Raw genomic sequence first — 20,377 nt, forward strand, 5'->3', positions numbered from 1 at the left:
AAGCCTCAATGGTGTAGGAAGATGATGTTATAATTAAAGGGGCTGCTGCTAGTAGAAAACTAAAGCTTTCAGTTCGGGCCTTTGGAGTATCCATTCTCAATACTTCCAATGTCCATACCTGACACTGCATAATCTTTAGTGTGTATGTAGAGGGGGAAGAGGGTATATGTGTGTGTGTATATATATATATATATATATATATATATATATATATATATATATATATATTTATCAACCTAAAGAGTTCTAGACTCTCTAGGTAGAAGGATCTCAAGAAGATGAGACCCATCACATCCTTCAGTCAGGAATGTAAACCACTTAAGTCACTTGACTTCTGCCTGAAATTTTCAAGAGATGACAGTCCACATTATTTCTTTTTGGCCATTCTAGAATTTTATTTCCCCTAATATTCAAGAAATCTGTGCTTCTACTTAACCAATAAAACTACTGTTTTCATTCAATTTTCCTCTTGTTAAATTTTCTATGGTCTGATTCACTTAAAAATCATACAACCTTAATTTATTAACCTTGGGATCTAGAAGTGTAATTGATTCCTAAATAGGGTCAAATTAGAAAGGCCTAGAAAGTTTCCCTTTAACCCTATTACTTCCTTTCATCATCCTACCTCCCATACTTTTCATAATATTTGCTGGAAGTGGGAAAGGGGTAGAGAGATAGTTGTTTTCTGTGTGATACATAAATTCAATCAATCATAAACAGCATCTTATCTCCCCTCTATGATTATGATCTCTGTTAGCTTTCCCTTCACTGATCCTTGGAGGTCAAGTAATTTTCCCAAAGCCACACAGCAGCAATAATGGCATGGTGATGAGAAGATCAGCCTTTACTCTCTTTAGGGTTGTAACTAAACTAAACTGCTAACTAGAATCAGAAACAACCCATACTAATTAGGCCAAATTCCAACCCAAATTCAGGTAGTGGTCTTTTCCTCTAGTTTTTAAGGAGTAAATATGAATCAATGGGAGTTGACATTACTGAAAACTATTGAACTGGGACATCTAATTAAGGTATTCTCCAGTCTGTGTACCTGACCTGAATTGATATATCTTTTGGGTTAGTTGACTAATTCCTTAATGACTCAATTATTTTTTTTGAAAGGCAATGCTGTACAATAGAAAGCATGCTGATTTGGGAGCTGGCAGACATGAATTTGAATCCCAACTCTGATCCTTAGTAGCTAAACAAATTACCTCTCTGAACCTGACTTTCCTCAATTATAAAATGGGGACAAAGATGTTGGTACTGTTGACTTGATAGGACTGTTATGACGAAAAAGATTTCTAAGTTTCAATGTCCTACAGAAATATGAATTATTGTATTGTAGTCTCCTATAGTTTCCTACTATAAATATACTCTTTTCTGTCAAACTTCTGGGAGATGATCAGCACCTCTGTCTTCACTAATAAAACATAAAGGAGATAACTCTCTGGGATGGGAATCCCAAAGCTGGAAGCCCATGTTATAATCCAGAGTAGATTACATCTGAATCTTTTATATAATTAAGTTAAAAACAAATAAATATAATCTACTGGCAAACAGTATTTTGGCACTAGACAAAGAAGTGCCAAGCTGATAAAAACAATCAATCACATTCTGTCTTCCTTTCTAATGCCCATAATACAAATCCCAAAGTTATCTAGGTCAGTCCCAAGGACTATAAATGAACTTTCTTGCATTTCAGCTGAACAGAATAAAAGCAAAACCATACATATCTATTTGTGGGGCTTATCCATGAATTTTCAAGAGTTTGGATGTTAACCAGATATATCATCTCTCAGTTACCCTCTTATTTGTGACAGTCCTACTTGTGAGCTCCCCATGCTATTCTTGCCCCCTTAGCAGACTCTTGGTTCACCCTCTCACCATCCACAGGGATGGGCTAAAGTAATCAAAAATTCCATTAATAAGAATTTGAATTATAACAAACTAAGAAGGTAGAATTGTTAGAAAAAAACAAAAGAATAAATGGGAATCATTTTTAAATTATCCATGTCACTGTTCCTTTCAATGAACACAGAATTCAAAAACTGCCTATAATTATTTGATGAGAAGGGGGGAAAAGGAGGTCTTATATTACATCACAGCAAAGTTGGGGATCTGGTTTCTCTGGTTCAGAATAAAACCATAATTTTAAAGAATTGCATGTTTCATCTCTATATAGCTATAGACTGAGATTTCTTTTTCTTTTTGGAAGAAATACCAGAAAGCATGATGGAGAAGCTATGCTTATGACATGTTTATAAGTTGCTGGAAGTCTCCGAGTACTGCACCAGTATTCATAAAATAACAACCCGAAGAAACGTCTCCAGCACCTCCATGAAGAATTGATGGAAAAATAAGCACAAAAATCCTCCAGGATAAGAAAGTGTTTGGAGGGGGTTGCAATCTGCACCAGAGGAGGGAGCACCCACAGCAATGAATCACGGATCCACTGAAGCATTGATGTCAACTGAGCAAGGCAAGTGAACCTAAATTGATATGATAAATAAAACTCTCCTAATGATTAGTTTTACATAAGCACCTTCTATTACTTAAAAAATACATCAGAGAATAACATAGCATAATCTGTGTCTCCCTAAGTTATAATTCCAAACCCATCTATCTCATTACAAATTAATTGGAACAGATATGACCCTTCTCTGGAAAACAAAAGAGTTAACCAGGGTGAGGACTGAGTATTACAAAGTTTCAACTAATACTGTATAATTTAGAAGGATATAGAATTAACCCAGGAAGATATCAGGGATAACAGCAAGCATCTAAATGTCTTTCTTCCATAACTGTCCCTTTGGCCTGCTTTCAAAAAGAATGTGGTAACCAATTGACCAAAAATGCTTGCCATCACTTGTCACAGACATTATCTTATCTTCACTTTTACTCATGTAATAGAAACATTGAGTGAAGGGACACATCTTTCCAATTCCCTTAAAACCCCATATCTTCCCTAAATCTTACCAAATCTATTTCAGGAATTAGTCCTTAAAATTAATGGCTCAAAGAAAAACAAAGATAAGATTATTTGAATTCATTTGTAGTGAATGAAGGAAAAGAAGTCTTTAAGAAAATTCTCTTCCTCCGGACAATCTATGGGTCAATTCGAGAGAAACTGGTGAAATACAGTCCAGAGGGCTTTAGTCTTGAAATTGTCATTAATCCCATTTGAACATGTCACAGAAGATAGGGTTCCTCCTCAGGTGAGTACAGTCAGATTGCTAGCCAGTGTTTGAGCTGAAAAAGAAAAGATTCTTTAAATACCAGGAATTACTTGAACTTAAAGGAATTCAATTCTCTAGGAAATGATTATTTTGCATTTAAGCTAAGAAAGAAAGTAGTGGTGACAGAATCTCCCAAAGAGTCAGTTTCAGGGAATTTTTGAAACAATGGGAATATCAGTTTCCTTCAGTTCCCACAAGTGTCTACCAATGTCTGAATTGGACCTCATAATTTCAAGTCTCTTACATAAGTATCAGTCTTGTTCAGTGTGGAACTTAAAAGTGGGCCTAAAAGCAATATTTCATTTTCCCCAATCAAGTTCTTGCAAGATTATCTGCTAGGGCTGGGATGGTCTACTCCACTGATAAAATCACTAGATCCTTGAATACATGAAGTATGATATCAATACATGAGCTACCACAAAAGTCAGGGGAATTTGAAACATACCCATCTCCTTTGAGTATAATAATCCATAACATGGATAGCTATGATGTTTTCCCAAAATTCTGTTTCTAGTAACTCAGAAATAGAACACTGACCTGGAGCAGAGTTAAGGGTTGATTTTCATGGTTACTTGTGCCAGAGTTACTAAGAGAAGGAATTGTATATTTAGAGCAAGATGGGGTATCTTAGAGGACATCACATGATATACCCTCATTTTTCAGATAATGAAACTGAGACTGAGAGAACTTAAGTACACCCAACTCACTCAGCTAGTAAATGAGACAAGGTTTAAACTCAGGCCTTCCTGCCTCCAAGATTCTGCTTCTCTAAGAATCTACCTCTTTAGAAATCTTAGCGTCTCACTATCTTCTCCTTATTGCCCAAACTATCCTGTATTTTGAATAATCACTTGCCTTAATCCATATTTTGAACAGGATAGCCAAGGGATGGGAGAAAAGAAAATAAGTAAAGGAAAACTGCAAAAAAAATGCGTCTTGTTCTACTTTTATAAAGAAGCTATCTTTCCCATAAATGCCACCCTAACCAAGTTTTATTCTTTCTCCACTCCTCATGTCCACACTAAACTCCATTGTATTCTTTATCCTTCCTTATCCTCCCTTCATTAACTCTCCATATTTGCCTTTTTACTATTTCCATACTTTATATATTATGTCAGCTCTTCACATTATTTCCCAACAATCCATACTTCAAAATATCTGGAAAACTAGGAGAATAAGAAAAAGAAGAAAACATCAAGTGCTGCTCAGGAAGTAGGGAGCACTACATAGTAGAACTGGAGTAGAAATCAAAAGATCTAAGTTAGAATCCTGGCTGAAGGCACTTTACACTAATCTAAATTCTAGCTGTGGTACTCTGAGTGAGTCATTTTCCTTTTCTGGTCTCCTTTTCCTTACTTATAAAATGAGAGATTTGGTCTAGGAGGTTTATAAAGTTCCCCTACAACAGTTACAGTTTATAGTTTTTGTGTTACATAGTTTTGAACCCCAAATTCCAGCTTTAATAACTTTGTACTTTTCTCCAAACTCTACTGCAAAATAGATTACAATTCTGGAAAATTTGTGAAACTCCCCAAACTGTTGACTTTTACTCTTTATTTTCCTGGGTGGTTCTGTTTCTTCCACATAAACAGGATGATTGGATCTCCAGCCTGGAAATGCGAGCTTCTTGGGAAGATGGTTCAGGAAAGACACAAACCTTGAACTGTCTGACATCTCTCTGGGCCACAAGGTGGTGCTCATTTTCTGGAGTGATGCAGTAAGCCAGTCTCTGAGAATTATGGAGAGAGAAAAGAGTTTAGCTTCCACCCACATATAATGGGGCAGATCTGGTAAGTGAATGAAAAGGTTGACTTAGATGAATGAATGAATACAAAAGCATTGCTCTAATATTTCCTCAACCCTCGATGTACAATGTGTGTGTGTGTGTGTGTGTGTGTGTGTGTATGTGTGTGTGTGTGTGTGTGTAAAATACATAGTAAACCACCTTATAACAAAATTTTTAATCAAATGGGAATGCAGGTTAACCCAAATTAGTGATTCTGACTTATGAAAATTTGAATTAAACATCAAAAAATTAGGTGAGCATTTCATGGACAGCTATTGTATATAAGCACATTGGGGGACACAAGGAGAAACAAAAGGACCCTGTAGCCTCTGCACTTAAAATAATTTATTAGGTTTAAGCTCCTTCAGAGACTCATGAAATAGTATAGCGGAAAGAACACTGGATCAGAGGACCTGGGTTCACCTTCCAGCTACTCATCTACCCTCTTTAGGCTTCAGTTTCCTCCTCTGTAAAAATGATGGACTTAGATTACACAACCTCCAACCAATCAGTCAATAGGTATTTCTTAAACACAGTGTGATATAAACTGTATTAAATACTGAAATTTCAAAGACAGAAGTGGAACAGTTCCTAACCTCAAGGAAATTACATTATCTTGAGGGGCTGGATTTGGGGTGGAACATGTGTATAAATAGGAAAGATACAAAATTAATTCAAGGTAGATTTTGGAGAAGGAGGGTATTAGCATCTGAGGGTTAGAGGACAGAGAAGAAAAAGTGCTGCAATGCAATACAGAAAGAACCCAGAGATTCTAAGTAAAGATGAGGAAGGGCTGCCTTTCCTAAATTCTCATTTAGTTCAAAATCACTTGAGTTCTTTGCTCATAGTTCTAGCATAATGACTTACATAGAGCAAAATTAATACATTTGTTGTTAGGAAGACAAGCTCTATACATGTGAAACTATGTTAGATAAATAGATAATAAAGTAAAATAGATAAAAGTGTTTGTATCAGCAATAAAATGAGATGACTGAGATGACTCTGGATGACATTTTTGGTGCTTGATCTATATGGAAGTATATCACAGTGATAACAAGAAACACTTATTAAGTGTTGACTCTCAGCAAAGCACTATCTAAGGGTCTGGGGATGATACAGATCCAAAATGACAAACAGTCCTTGACCTCAAGGAATTTACCATAATAGCTTTTACCATATAAACTTGCTTTCCAATGAACAGCATAGGAAAAAATTAACAAGACTCAAAAATACTTGGGAAGATCTGGGTTGAGTCTAAGATTTGCCTATCAAAAGTTTTGTAATCCCAGTCAAGGCATTCAACATCTTTGAGCCTCAATTTTCTCTTTTGTGAAATAAAAGACTGAAGGGGGATATAGCTCTGATTTCTAAGACTTAACTGAATGTAAAAGTTAAATGATTTAACAGAATATAAAGGTAGTCCTCAATCTGATGTGAAATTCTCAAGGGACCTTGATAAAAGTTCTGTCTCCTTTCTGAAGCTCTGTTTCTTTATCTGTAAAATTAGAAGATTGGGTTAAGCAGTTGATAAGGTCTTTTCCATAACTAGCATTCTGAAATCATGAGTCCAAATCATTAATTCTTTTTTATGGGTGCTGAATGGCAGAAACAGTCACCCATATTCCCTCAATTCTGGGTTTGTAAGTATCCCTTGATTCTGTCCGGAATAGAGTACTTACTTCTCCTAGGGAACCCCTCAAGCTCAGGAATTTGTAGATAATGTAGGCAGGCACCAGTACCATGGAGGATAAAGCAATGCCCCAGCCCACACAGTTGGCCCACAAAGGGAAGACATAGTCATCATAGGTGAGGGGCTTGAAATTGATGATGCTGACAATCACTACAAACTAAGGAGAGAAGGAGACAATTTGTCAACTTAACAAATAACAAACTTCTATTATCTTCAAAATTCTATACTATATATTTGGGGTTCAAATATATTGCATAAAGAGTCTCTGATTTGTATTTAAGGAAAGAAGAAGAATAGAAAACACACACACACACACACACACACACACACACACACACACACACACACACACATAGAATTAAGAACAGTACCCAGAATGCAGTATGTACTTGATAGATGTTTTTAAATGAAATAGAGAGAGAGAGAAAAAGAGTAAGTAGAAAAGGATGAGGAGAAAAAAGAATAATGGAAATAAGGAAAATAAGAGAGGAAAAGATGACAATGAAGGAAAAAGAGGAGAGGAGAAAGGATGAAGTGGATGAAGTTAAGAACAGAACTGGATAAAAGAACATGAGTAGAATTTTCACAGACACTGGATGGAAAAGAATGTTCAAATAACAATTCATATTTTAAAAAATTAGGGGCTCTAGTGATTGGTAGTTTTATACATATAAAATATACTATAGATTAGTCCACTCACCCTCCTAAAGTTATGTGATTTGGCTGATAAAGGTCTAGATTCAGAGAGGTAAAAACCCCTGCCTTGGTCATATTCATCTAAAATATTGCATTTAGTTCTCAGTGCCATATTTTAGCAATGTCATTAATTAATTAAAGAGCATTTAGAGAATTTCTAGGTAGAATCAAGTTGGGTGGAGAGAAGCTAGGAAGTTCTCTTACCTTTCCCTAGTTTTCCCCAAAACAATTTTAAATGTAGCCTCTAAACAGATTCTGGAGAATGCACAAAAAAGACAGAATGAAACAGTTTTTTCAGGTCAAGATATCTTGGAGGGAGTTTGGGCAAGGTTTGAGTAAAAGGCAAGTACAGTCCAACACAGGCAGGGGAAGCTAACTAGAGATTCTTAGTTGTAAGGGAGTTCAATAACCTAGAGTACTGAGTCCCAGTTCAGTAGACCAACAGAGAGAGTCCCAGCTCCAGAGCAGAAGGCATACTGTAAGTCCTAGAATGCTGTCATAATAGGATTGGGCCACCCTAATACAGACAGCAAGTCACCATCACCTGAAGCCTTGGTGCAAAAAAGCCAGAGACCAGACCCCTAGGCCTCAGCATGATAAGCTTGAGATTGTGCTCTTGTTCCCCAGAAGCAAAGTTCAGCTTTTAAAATGGGGAAAAAATTAAGAAAGCCCTAACTATAGAAAGCTCCTCTGGCAACAGGGAACATCAAAATGCTATCTCAGAAGAGAAAGACAGTGCTAAAATGTCTACATGTGAAGCCTCAAAGGGAATTATGAATTAGTCACAAGTCTGAAAAATCCACTTGGAAGATCTCAAAAAGGATGCTAAAAGCTAAATAAGAGAGGTAGAAGAAAAATTAGAAGAGAGATGAGAGTTATTCAGGAGAATTACAAAACACTGGGAAAAGAAGCACAAAAATTAACTAAAGAAAGCGATACTTTTTTTTAGGTTTTTGCAAGGCAAATGGGGTTAAGTGGCTTGCCCAAGGCCACACAGGTTAAGTGTCTGAGACCAGATTTGAACCCAGGTACTCCTGACTCCAGGGCCAGTGCTTTATCCACTGCACCATCTAACCACCCCGAAAGCAATACTTTTAAAAGTAAAATTGACCAAATGGAAAAGGAGATACAAAAGCTAACTGAGGAAAATAAATTCCTTAAAAATTAGAATATAACAAGTGGAAACTAATGACTTTATAAGACATCAAAAATCCATCAAGCAAAATCAGGCTAGAAAAGTAGAAGAAAATATAAAGGACCGCATAGGAAAAAATGACCAATATGGAAAACATATCTTGGAGAGATAATCTAAGAATAATTGGACTGCTTAAAAAACAAGATTTTTTTAAAAACTTGGACAATATCTTTTAGTAAATTACCAAAGTAAACTGATCTAATATTCTATGCAAGGGCAAAATAGTATTTGAAAGAATCTGATCACCTTCTGAAAGAACTCCAAATATGAAAAACTCTAAAAAATATTGTAGCTAATTGCCTGAATTATTAGTTAAAGGAGAAAATACTGCAAGCAGTCTGAAAGAAACAATTCAAATACCAAGGAATACCAGGCAGGATTATGCAGGACTTTGCAGCTTCAACATTAAATGATTGAAGGGCCTGGAAAATGGTATTCTCACAGTCAAAAAAGCTTCAATTGCAACCAACAATCAACTATCCTGCTAAATTCAGCCTATTCTTTCCAGAGGAAAAGGTGGACTTTCAATGAAATTGGAAACTTTCAAACTTTCCTAATAAAAAGATCAGAGCTGAATAGAAAATCTGATTTTCAAATACAATACACAAAAGATACATAAAAATGTAAATATAAAAAATGTTAGTCCATAAGACTAAACTGTTTACATCCCTATATAGGTGGATAATAATTCCAATTCTTGAGAATTATACTTCTTTTCTGCAGATGGAAGAAGTATACTTAGATAGAAGATGGGATATAACTTGATTATCATGTGATGATATTAAAAAAACTATACAGACATGGAAAAAGGGTTGAACTGAGACAAGAAATAGGAGAGAGAAGCAGATAAATCATATCACAAGAAAAGACACAGAAGAGACACACTTATTACAATAGAGGGAAAGAAGGGAGAGTGTGAGCATTTATTGAAAATTACTCTCAAATTACTTATTTCAAAGAGGGAATAAAATACACTCCCAATTAGGTTTCGAAATTTATCTTGTGCTACAGGGAATTAGCAGGGGAAAGGGAAAAGAGGAGGATGAACTGATAGAAGAGAGAGCAAGCAAAAGAAGGGAAGGGGGAAAAGTTGGGGTTCTGAGAGAAATGATGGCAGATTAAGGGAAGTCATGGTCAAAAGTAAAATACTAATGAGTAGGAATATGGTGAAAGGAGACAGAAAAGTATAAATGCAAAAACAGGATGAAGGGAAATGCAGTTAGTAATCATAATGTGAATGTGAATGGGATGAATTTTCCCATAAAATAACAGCATATAGGCAAGTGGATTAAAAACCAGAATACTGCAATATATGGTTTAGATGAAACCCATTTTAACAGAGAGAGACAGAACTGATATAAAGGACTAGAATAGAATATATTATGCTTCAACTGAAATAAAAAAAAGAAAGGGAGAGGCAGCAATCCTGATCCCAGACAAAGCAAAAGCAAAAATAGATCTAATTAAAAGAGATAAGGACAAAAGCAAGATTTTGCTAAAAGGCACCATAGACAATGAAATAATATCAATAATAACTATATATATATATATATATATATATATATATATATATATATATATACACCAAGTGCTATAGCATGCAAATTCTTAGAGAAGTTAAGTGAGTTATAAGAGGAAATAGATAGTAAAACTATACTAGTAGGGAACCTCAACTTTCCTCTCTCAGAATAAGATAGATGCAACCACAGAATAAAACCAAAGAAGTGAAGCTGAACAGAATCTTAGAAAAATTAGATATGATAGAACACTGGATAAAACTTAATAAGGCAAGAAAGGAATATATTTTTTCCTCAGTGGTATATGGAACCTACACACAAAAAACTGATCTTATATTAGGGCATAAAAATCTCACAATCAAATGCTGAATGGAAAAAATGTTAAATGCATTTTCTTAGATTATATTATAATAAATTTACATGTTATAAAGAGCCATGGAAAGATAGACTAAAAATTAATGGGAAACTAAACAACCTAATCCTAAAGAATTAGTGAGTCAAACAATAAATCACAGAAACAATAATTTCATGAAAAAGAATGAGACAACATACCAAAACTTATGGAATACAGCCAAAGTAGTTCTTAGGGAAATTTTATATCTCTAAATGCATATATGAATAAAACAAAGAAAGAGGAGATCAATGAATTAAGCATGCAATTAAAAAACTGGAAAAGAGCAAATTAAAAATCTTCAATTAAGTACCAAATTAGAAATCTTGAAAATCAAGGGAGAGATTAATTAAATTTTTAAAGTAAGGAAACTATTGAATTTGAATAAACTAAGAATTGGCTTTACAAAAAACCAACAGAATAGATAAATCAATAGTTAATTTGATTTCTTAAAAAAGAAAGAAGAAAACCAAATTACCAATATCAAAAAAGAGAAGGGTAAATTCATCACCAATGAAGAGGAAATTAAAAGCAGTGATTTGAAGCTGTTTTGCTCAATTATATGTCAATGCATGTGATAATCTAAGTGAAATGGATGAATATTTACAAAAATATAAATTGCTTAGATTAGCAGAAGCAGAAATAAAATGTTTAAATAAATCCATTTCAGAAAAAGAAATGAATACATTATTAATGAACTACCTAAGAAAAAAAAATCTCCAGGGTCAGATGGATTTACAAGTGAATTCTACCAAACATTTAATGGACAATTAATTCCAATAAAATATAAATATTTGAAAAATATGTGAAGTCTCTCAAATTCCTTTTATGATCCAAATGTGGTATGGTACTGATACTTAAACCAAGAAGAACCAAAATCAAAAAATAAAATTAAGGCCAATTTTCCTAATGAATTTTGATGGAAGAGATTACAGTAAGTTATCACCAGGATAATATACTATGTCCAGGTGAAATTTATACCAGGAATGCAGGGCTGGCTGGTTCAATATTAGGAAAACTATTAGCATAATAGGACTTATCAACAACAAAAGTAAAAAAAAACACATGATTATCTCAATAAGTTCTGAAAAAGCTTTTGACAAAATATAGCATCCATTTCTATTAATAAACACTAAAGAACATTGGAATGAATATATTTTTCCTTAAAATAATAAGCAATATCTATCAAAACCCATCAGCAAGTAGTAAATGCAATGGCGATAAACTAGAAGCCTTGTCAATAAAATCAGGGGTGAAATAAGGATTCACACTATCACCACTATTATTTCATGTTGTATTAGAAATGTTATCTTTAGCAATAAAAGAAGAAAAAAAATTGAAGGATTTAGGGAACAAAATTCTCACTCTGCAGGTGATATGATGTTACAATTACAGAATCCTAGGGAATTAAGTAAAAATTACTTAAAATAATATATAATTTAAACAAAGTTGCAGATTATAAAATACATCCACATAAATCATCAGCATTTATAAATATTATCAACAAAGCCCAAGATCAAGAAATAGAAACAGAAATTGCATTCAAACAAGATGTAGAAAACATTAAATATTTGGGAGTCTACTTTTCAAGACAACTAAGGAACTATATGAACACAATTACAAAACACTTGAGAAATTTAAATAACTTAAAAAATATTAATTGCTCAAGGGTAGAAAAGTTAACATAATAAAAATTACAAAGCTATTTAAATCAATCAGCTTATTCAATGCCATGCCAATTAAATAAGATACTTCATAGAGCTAGAAAAAGATAATAACAAACTTTATCTGGAAGCACAAAAAATCATGAATATGAAGGAATTAATTAAAAATGCAAAGGAAAGTGACCTAGCCATACCCAATTTGAAATTATATTATGAAGCAGTAGTTATTAAAACTATTCATACTGACAAGGAAATACAGTGGTAAATCAATGTAATAGATTTGGTACAAAAGAAACAATAGTAAATGACTACAGTAATCTACTGTTTTATAAAAATAAAAGACTACCTTCTGGGATAAGAGCTCACTATTTGACAAAAACTGCTGGGAAAACTGGAAAATAATATTGTGAAACCAAGGCATAGATCAACATCTCATACACTATATAAAGATAGACTCAAAATAGGTCCATGATTTAGACATAAAGGATAATACCATAATCCAATTAGAAGATCATAGCTTCATTTACCTGTCAGATGTATATAGAGAAGGAGAATTTATGGCCAAAGATGAGTTAGAGAACATTATGAAATTCAAAATTAATAATTTCATTAAATTGAAAAGGTTTTGTACAAGCATTACCAATTCAACCAAGATGAGAAGGAAACCAGAAAGCTGGGAAACAATTTTTATAGCCAGTGTTTCAGATAAAGGCCTCATTTCTAATTTATAGAAAAAAATGTGTCAAATTTATAAGAATACAAGTCATTCCCCAATTGATAAATGATCAAATGATGTGAAAAGGCAGTTTTCAGATGAAGGTACATATTGTCAAATGAAAAATGCTCTAAATCATTATTAATTACAGAAATGTAAATTAAAACTACTCTGGAATACCACCTCATAGCTATTAGATTGGTCAATATGACTAAAAAAGGAAATGATAAATGTTGGAAGGAATGTGAGAAAACTGAGACACTAATACAAGTTGGTGGAGTTGACAACTAATCCATCCATTCTGGAGAGCAGCTAACAACTTTTGTCCAAGGGGCAAGCAAATTGTGAATATCTTTTGACACAGCAATACCACTACTAGGCCTGTATTCCAAAAAGATCACAAAAAGGGGGAAAAACCCAGATGTACAAGAATATTCCTTGCAGTTCTTTTTATTGGGGCAAAGAGTTGGAAATTGAGGGGATGCTCATCACTTGGAGAATAACATAGCAAGTTGTAATATAAGAATGTGGTATAAGAAATGATGAGCAGATTTATGAAAAAAAAGTCTTACATGAACTGGTGCTGAGAAGGGAACAGAACCAAGAAAACACTGGATATCATTGTGTGATGATCAACTATGATAGACTTAGTTCTCCTTAACAACACAGTGACCAGAGGAAATTCTAAAAGAACTGCAATGAAGAATACCATCCACATCCAAGGAAAGAATGATGAAATCTGCATGCATATCAAAGCATACTATTTTCAGTTTTATAATTTTTTCTTTTTCATGATTTATTTTTCCATTTTGTTATGATTCTTCCTTCACAAAATGACTAATATGGAAATATGTTTAACATGATTGCACATGTATAATCTATATCAGATTACTTGCAGTCTTAAAGTGGGGGAGGGAAAGGGAAGGATGAGAGAGAAAACTTTAAAAATGAGTGTTGAGAATTATCTTTACATATAGTTAAAAATAAATATTTTTTTTTAAATAAAAGAGCAACCAAAGCAGGAAGAATAAGAAGAGAACCTTCAATTCAAGGATCACTTGAAGGTAGTGGAATGTTTAGTCTAGAGAAGAGATAACAAAGGAAGAAGATTATAATTATCTAAAAACACTGTGATATGAAAGAAATATTAGACTTGCTCTGTTTGACTCCAAAAGAGAGACAGGATCAATTGATGGAAGTTGTGGAGAAATAAGTTAAGGTTCAATATAAAGACAAAATTAGTCATAATCAGAGTTGTGAAAAAGTGTAATCAGTTATTTTGGAAGCAATATGTTCTCTCTCACTAGAGACATTCAAGCAAAACCCAGATTGGATTTCAGTGAGAAAGGGCTATGAAAGTCACAAGCCTTACTTTCTCCTCTAAAGCCCTGTGGGTCCATGCAGATTTGGATCAGGATGACTGGAGATGTCCCTGATGCAGTAAGACAGACCTTGGCCTTTTAACTAAGTTCTTTAATGTGTCTTATTTTGACTGAGGCAAGGCCCATTCAGTGATTAAGGCTAGATTAGAAAGAAATAAGGCAGAGAATCACCCCTTTAACCTGGTTTAAAAAAACCTGGGAGGAGATCTTCATAGTTTCTGTCTAAAAGAGAAACAATTGCTATTTAACTTCACTCTTAGCCAATCACAGTCATTTATGAAGCACTATATGTGATAGATATTGTATTGATAGAAAGTAGGAAAATAATCCCTCCTCTCAAACATTACATATTCCAATGAGCAAGACAAGATGTAAACAACTATATATGATATATTTACAAATACATATGTGCAAATATATAAATGTAAGTATATGTAGTAGTAGTAGTAGTAGTAGTAGTAGTAGTAGTAGTAGTAGTAGTAGCAGTAATAAATGGATGGTGATCTCACAGAGGCTTCTGGGGGAGACTGGAAAAAGTTTCCCACAGAAGACAATATTTGAACTGACTCTTGTAGGGAAATTGTAGGAAGCCAATGAAACAAAGCTGAAGAAGGAGAGCATTTCCAGGTCTGATGAACCAGTAGTGCAAAGGTCTTTTGTCAGAGACAGAGTCACATGTGAGCAACAAGAAATAAACCAGTTTAGTCGATTTGTAGAGTATGTGAAGGGTAGTAAAGGATAAGAAAACTAGAAAGGTAGGAAGGGGTCAGGTTATGAAGAGCTTTAAATACCAAAAGTGTACATTATATTTGTTCTTGGAGGTTATAGGGAGTCACTGATGTTTATTGATTAGGTTTGTAATATTTTAGAAAAATTTTAGAAAATTTAGAAAAATTTAGAAAATTTAGAAAATTTAGAAAAATTTTAGAAAAATCACCTTGTCAGTTAAATGAAAAATGGATTGGAGTGGGAGGAGAGTTTTCACAGGGAGATCAGTTAGAAGAGTATTGCAATAGACTAGATGAGAGGTAACTGAACAAGCTGGTAGCTGTGAAAGTAGAGAGAAAGAATTTTTACTATAGACATTATGAAGTAATGACAGTGTTTGGCAACATATTGCATATGGATGAAGTGTAAATGAGGAATCAAGGATGACATGATTAAGAGCTTGGATGATAGAGAAGTGGTATCTTCATCAATAAAAGGGAATTCTGGAAGAAGGGTGGGCTAAGAAGACTATGTGTGTATGTGTGAGTGTGTGTGTGTGTGTGTGTGTGTCTGTGTCTGTGTCTGTGTCTGGGGGAGGAGGGAAGACAATAAATTCCTTGAATATGTTGAGTCTGAGATATCTATGGAATACTCAGTTTGAGCAGAGTTGGCAATTGTAGAGAGACAGTACTTCAGTAAAGAGAGTAGGACTCAATCTATCAATCTGGATATCTTCTGGATAGAAAAGATAGGTGAATCCATGGAAGATTACAAGAAAGAAATGGCTCTAAAGTATATACACTATTTTTATTTTTATTTTTAAAGTTTTTCAACAGCTCTTATATCCCTGGAGGCATAATTCCACCTCCTTCATTGGAAAATTCAAAATACTCACCAAGAGGAAGGCTGGACTCACAAATTTCCAGCAGAGTCTCCAGTAGAGTCCTGGTTTGAACCCCATCATCTGCTGAATATCATTGCTGAATCTGTCCACACCTAAGGAATACACACACACACACACACACACACACACACACACACACACACAAATGCATATGTTAATCTAGCAGAAGGCCTTTATCCAAGATAAATCACAAACACTGGAATAGATGCCCAAATGCCATCTAGAACAGAAGGACTACTCTTATCCTGCCCTAGTTTCAGCACCAAGTGATTCTCCAAACATTAATGGAATTAAAGAAATTACTGCTACCCTAGGTAACAGTCAAATTCAAGACTAACCTACTCTGAGGGAAAAGGGCTAGAGAGTAATTTTGTTTCTTAAAGGATATCTGGTATTATTTTTCTATATATACATACAGAATCAATTTCTGACTGTTGACAGTAATAGAAAAGTACAAATTCTAGATACATAAAAAATTAATAATCCAAAAAATGAAGCATTTTGTGAACATTTGAATTATATGATCCTTCAGATATCAACTTCTTTTTTGTAACAAAGTTAATCTTACAACTGATGCTTTGGTACAGAGGAAAGAGTACTATATTTAAAGTCAAATGTTCAAATCCCTGCTCTGTTACTTATTACATCGTAACTTTGAGCTAGCCACTAAATGCCTCTGGATCTGTTTTCTTCTTTGTAAAATGAATGAGTTGGACTAGATGTTCTGTGAGGTCTCTTTCAGCTCTATACCTTGTTCCTAGGAGATATTCTTACATGGGGCAGTTAAGTGGTGAAGTGGATAGAGCACTGGCCTTGGTGTCAGAAGGATGGGAGTTAGAATCCAGCCTCAGATACTTGACACTTACTAGCTACCCAAGTGACCCTGATTGCCTTGCATCTAGAATGATCTGCAGTCATCCTGATTCATATCTGACCCCTGGATCCAGATGGTTCTAGAGGAGAAAGTGAGGCTGGTGATTTAACACAGCACTCCCTCACTCAAAAGCCAATTTATGTGCTTTTCATGGTATTACTTCTCTAATATCATAGGTACACATCAGATTACCCAGGTGTGTGACGCAAACCCTAGCTAAGACTTTCATGGTTGATCCATTAGGTGAATGAACTAGAGTCATCCCTGTACATTAGGGGTGTCACCTAATCACAATTTACCAATTACTGATAATAAGTGCTGCATAAAGCCTATATATCAGGACAGTGTGAAGCTAACCAGGATTTCTCTAGGACTACCAGAAAAGAGGAAAAAATTACTTACCATAGAACCATGAAACACCAATGGCTTCCATTAAAACAGCAAATAAGATGGAGGTCCCTGCAGCAAATGTATCCAGCAATGTCAACACATATATTCCACCCTGGTACACAGAATTAAAAAATCCACCAAAAACTTCAAATTCATATTCATTTCCATTTGCTTAAATTCAACAAACATTTCCTACATGCAGAAGACAGTACTTGGATTACATGGTTAAAAAAATGAGTCATCACTCAAGGTTTTTATGTTCTACTGAGGTTGCAGAGTGCTAAGTACCTCAAAAGATACACAGATATGAAATGATATCTTCCTTAAGTTACTTATCATTTAATGAGGAAAATATTTTGTATGATGAGGACAATGGGCAAATCTATGCAGTATACTTAGGTAAAAACTTGAGGAGGGAGAGACAAAGTCTATCAAGAAAGGATCATTCCTGAGAAGAACCTTTAAGAATTAAAGAAAGAGAGAGACTGAAAGGCAAAGGAAGTATGGAAGAATTTCCAAAGAATGGGAGACAAAATAAATGGTGATAGACGATGGGATCAGCAAGTTGGAGGACACCAGTGTTCTAGTTCAACTGGAATGTAGGGTATATGAAGAGGAGGAAAATGACATATGTATAAAAAGGTAGGTGTGAACAAGATAATAAAGGTCTTTAAATGTCAGGTTAAAGAATTTGTATTTTATATTGTCTTAGGAAAATGATTTTAGCAACTATGTGAAAAATGAATTAGGGAAGATTGGTTCTATAATGGTACAAGTGAAAAGTGATAAGCTTAATTGAAGAAGGTGGTTTTGTAAGTACATAGAAGGAATAGTGTTAGGGATGTTTGTAGAGTTAGTGGGACTTGACAACTAACAATTTGAGAGAGGTGGAGTATTTGAGAAAGGAAAGAGTCAGGGATAATTGGAAGGATAAAAATAAGTTGGAAACAGTGGAGAGAACCTGAGTAGCAAACCTTGTTCAAAGTTGGCTTTAGCTTGCCAGGAGGTCAGGCCTCACAGAAAGGGCAGACTATGAAGGTCTCCTTTCCATGAAAATTCCTCAAGCATTATATTTGCTTCTATGTGCATTTTCTCTGTCCCTTAGAACGTGCTTCTGATAAAGAGATTATCCCAAGACGTCATAGAAATACTGATATCACTGAATTTCATATATATATATTTTATATATATATATGTATGTGTGTGTGTGTGTGTGTGTGTGTGTGTGTGTGTATCAGTGATATATATTCTGTGTGTATATATTATTATTATCTAAGTGGCCTTGGGTAAATCACACATCCTCTGAACCTCAGTTCCTCATCTTTAAAATGGGGAGGTTGAACCAAATGCACCTTAAATTCCCTCAAGCTTTTAATTTATGACTACTCTGTGCTTTACAAACTGTTTTCAAATCCATTATATGATTTGATCTTCACAGCAATGCTTCAAGGCATGAAATATGATTTTTATTTGACAAATAAAGAATCTGAGGTCTAGACCAAAGAAATCATTTGCCCAGAATCATGCAGCTAGAATGGTGCTGCTGAGACTTAAGCTCAGTATTCAAGGCTCCAAGATCTTGGCTCTTCCATGCCCCCACTAACAAGCTTAAGCCAAATCAGTAGCTGACAAAAACAGGACTACAGAAATTCCCCTCACTGATACCTGCCCTAGTCAATGACTCACCTTAGTGATACAAAACAGAGCCAGCAGGAAGGTGCCAAAGGTGACAACAAATGTGAAAAGCTTCCTATGCCGTTTCAGGATCTGGAAGTCATCTGCAAGACCAGTGATGACAGCCTCCATGCCTCCCATCTAGAGAGAATCACAAAAAGCTTAGCATCCTCCTCAAAGGAGCTATGGGTGCCCAGAGCCAACATTATGATGGACATGTTGAAGGAGGTGGGGGGTGGGGCAGGTCAGTGTAATTCTCTTAGGAGAAAGCCAAGAAACACTGAAACAATATGGATCCCTCTTAGAAAAAATGGCAAAGTTTCACTTAATGAATTTGTGATGTATCTTCACTCAAAAACAGGGCTCTAATAACTTTTTCATGGATCTCTCTCTCTACTCCTCAACCTTTTCCCCTCATCAGTTCTATTCCCTTCTAAATCACTTAATCAGCCACTCTGTATAGGTGTATAAATGCATGAGCTTGTGTAACTGAGTTGCTCCCTAACTCCTGTCCCTTCAGGATTTTGCCTTCTACTAAAGAACTGATCATCTTATAATGCATACTAATGACTTAACAAGTTATACCTTGCATTTCTACAACATGTTACATTTTTACATTTTCAAAAAGGTCTTCAGGAAGCCTTACTACTTATTACTAAAACAGTTACCTAAACAGACATCATTCAAGGAAACATAGAAAGTCAGTAGGGAGACTTCTCCAGTCAGGAAAGGGAAAATTTTGGCTGCCCTTCAAAACATAACATGTGGAAGACTGGAATATCTTATTTCTGGACAGAATAGATGGTTGGTTGTAAGATGTAAACTGACCCTATTTCTTTGAGATCCAGACATAATACTGATGCCAATTAAGGACCACAGCCCATACATATACTGTAAAATTCTAGTAATTTCCTCTCACACAAGCACCTTTTGAAGTTACAAATAAGTCATATTTTGAATTCATTGTTAGAGACAGTCTGATATAATTGAAAGCACACTAGAAAAGGAAAGAGTCAGGGGAGTTTGCCTTAGTCCTTTCTCTAATGATAACTTTCTGTGTGATTGGGGTCAAGTCATTCAGTCTCTCTGTGATTCTGTTTCCTCATCTATTGAATAGTAAGAATAACCCCTGCTTTCATAAAAGACCTCCTACATGTCTTCCCAGCTTCCAGGGTTACTGTAAAACTTGAATGAGATCATGCCAATAAAATTACTTTGGTGATTTTCAAATTCTGTGTGGATGTAAAGAGGTAAGGAATGGTTGTGCTTTATAAAGTTATTCCAAAGCTATTATCTTATATTTTCAAAGCTCTTTACATCTGATTACCCCTCCCACCCCTAGTATGGGTTGGTTAGACCATATAGTATTATCCCCATTTGACATATGAGAAAATGAAGGGTGATTTATTCAACTTTCCTAGGTCTCAATTTATTTCTATGTAAAATGAGAGGGTTGGACTAGATGAATTCTAGGGTGTCTTCCAGCTCTGATATTTCATGGGCAAAGAACCAGTGCAGCTCTGAGATTTTGTTTTCCAAGATCTCTTCTAATTCT

At 34.8% G+C, this 20,377-nt stretch overlaps 1 protein-coding gene across 1 annotated transcript in view; it reads right to left on the reverse strand.

Moving 5' to 3' along the window:
- Positions 1-322: 322 nt before the first annotated feature.
- The window catches only part of SLC6A2 (solute carrier family 6 member 2), an 84,957-nt gene continuing 64,902 nt past the window's right edge, over positions 323-20,377 (reverse strand). Inside the window, exons 8-14 of the mRNA XM_074195785.1 lie at positions 19,742-19,749; positions 18,835-18,963; positions 17,161-17,260; positions 15,876-15,976; positions 6,702-6,869; positions 4,894-4,965; positions 323-3,249 (exon numbers count right to left, since the gene is read on the reverse strand). Of these exons, the coding sequence (XP_074051886.1) occupies positions 3,226-3,249; positions 4,894-4,965; positions 6,702-6,869; positions 15,876-15,976; positions 17,161-17,260; positions 18,835-18,963; positions 19,742-19,749 (602 nt within the window). The 3' untranslated portion in view covers positions 323-3,225. The remainder of the gene's footprint in view (positions 3,250-4,893; positions 4,966-6,701; positions 6,870-15,875; positions 15,977-17,160; positions 17,261-18,834; positions 18,964-19,741; positions 19,750-20,377) is intronic.

Source organism: Macrotis lagotis, chromosome 1 (genome assembly GCF_037893015.1).
Source record: "Macrotis lagotis isolate mMagLag1 chromosome 1, bilby.v1.9.chrom.fasta, whole genome shotgun sequence".
Lineage (NCBI taxonomy): Eukaryota > Metazoa > Chordata > Mammalia > Peramelemorphia > Peramelidae > Macrotis > Macrotis lagotis.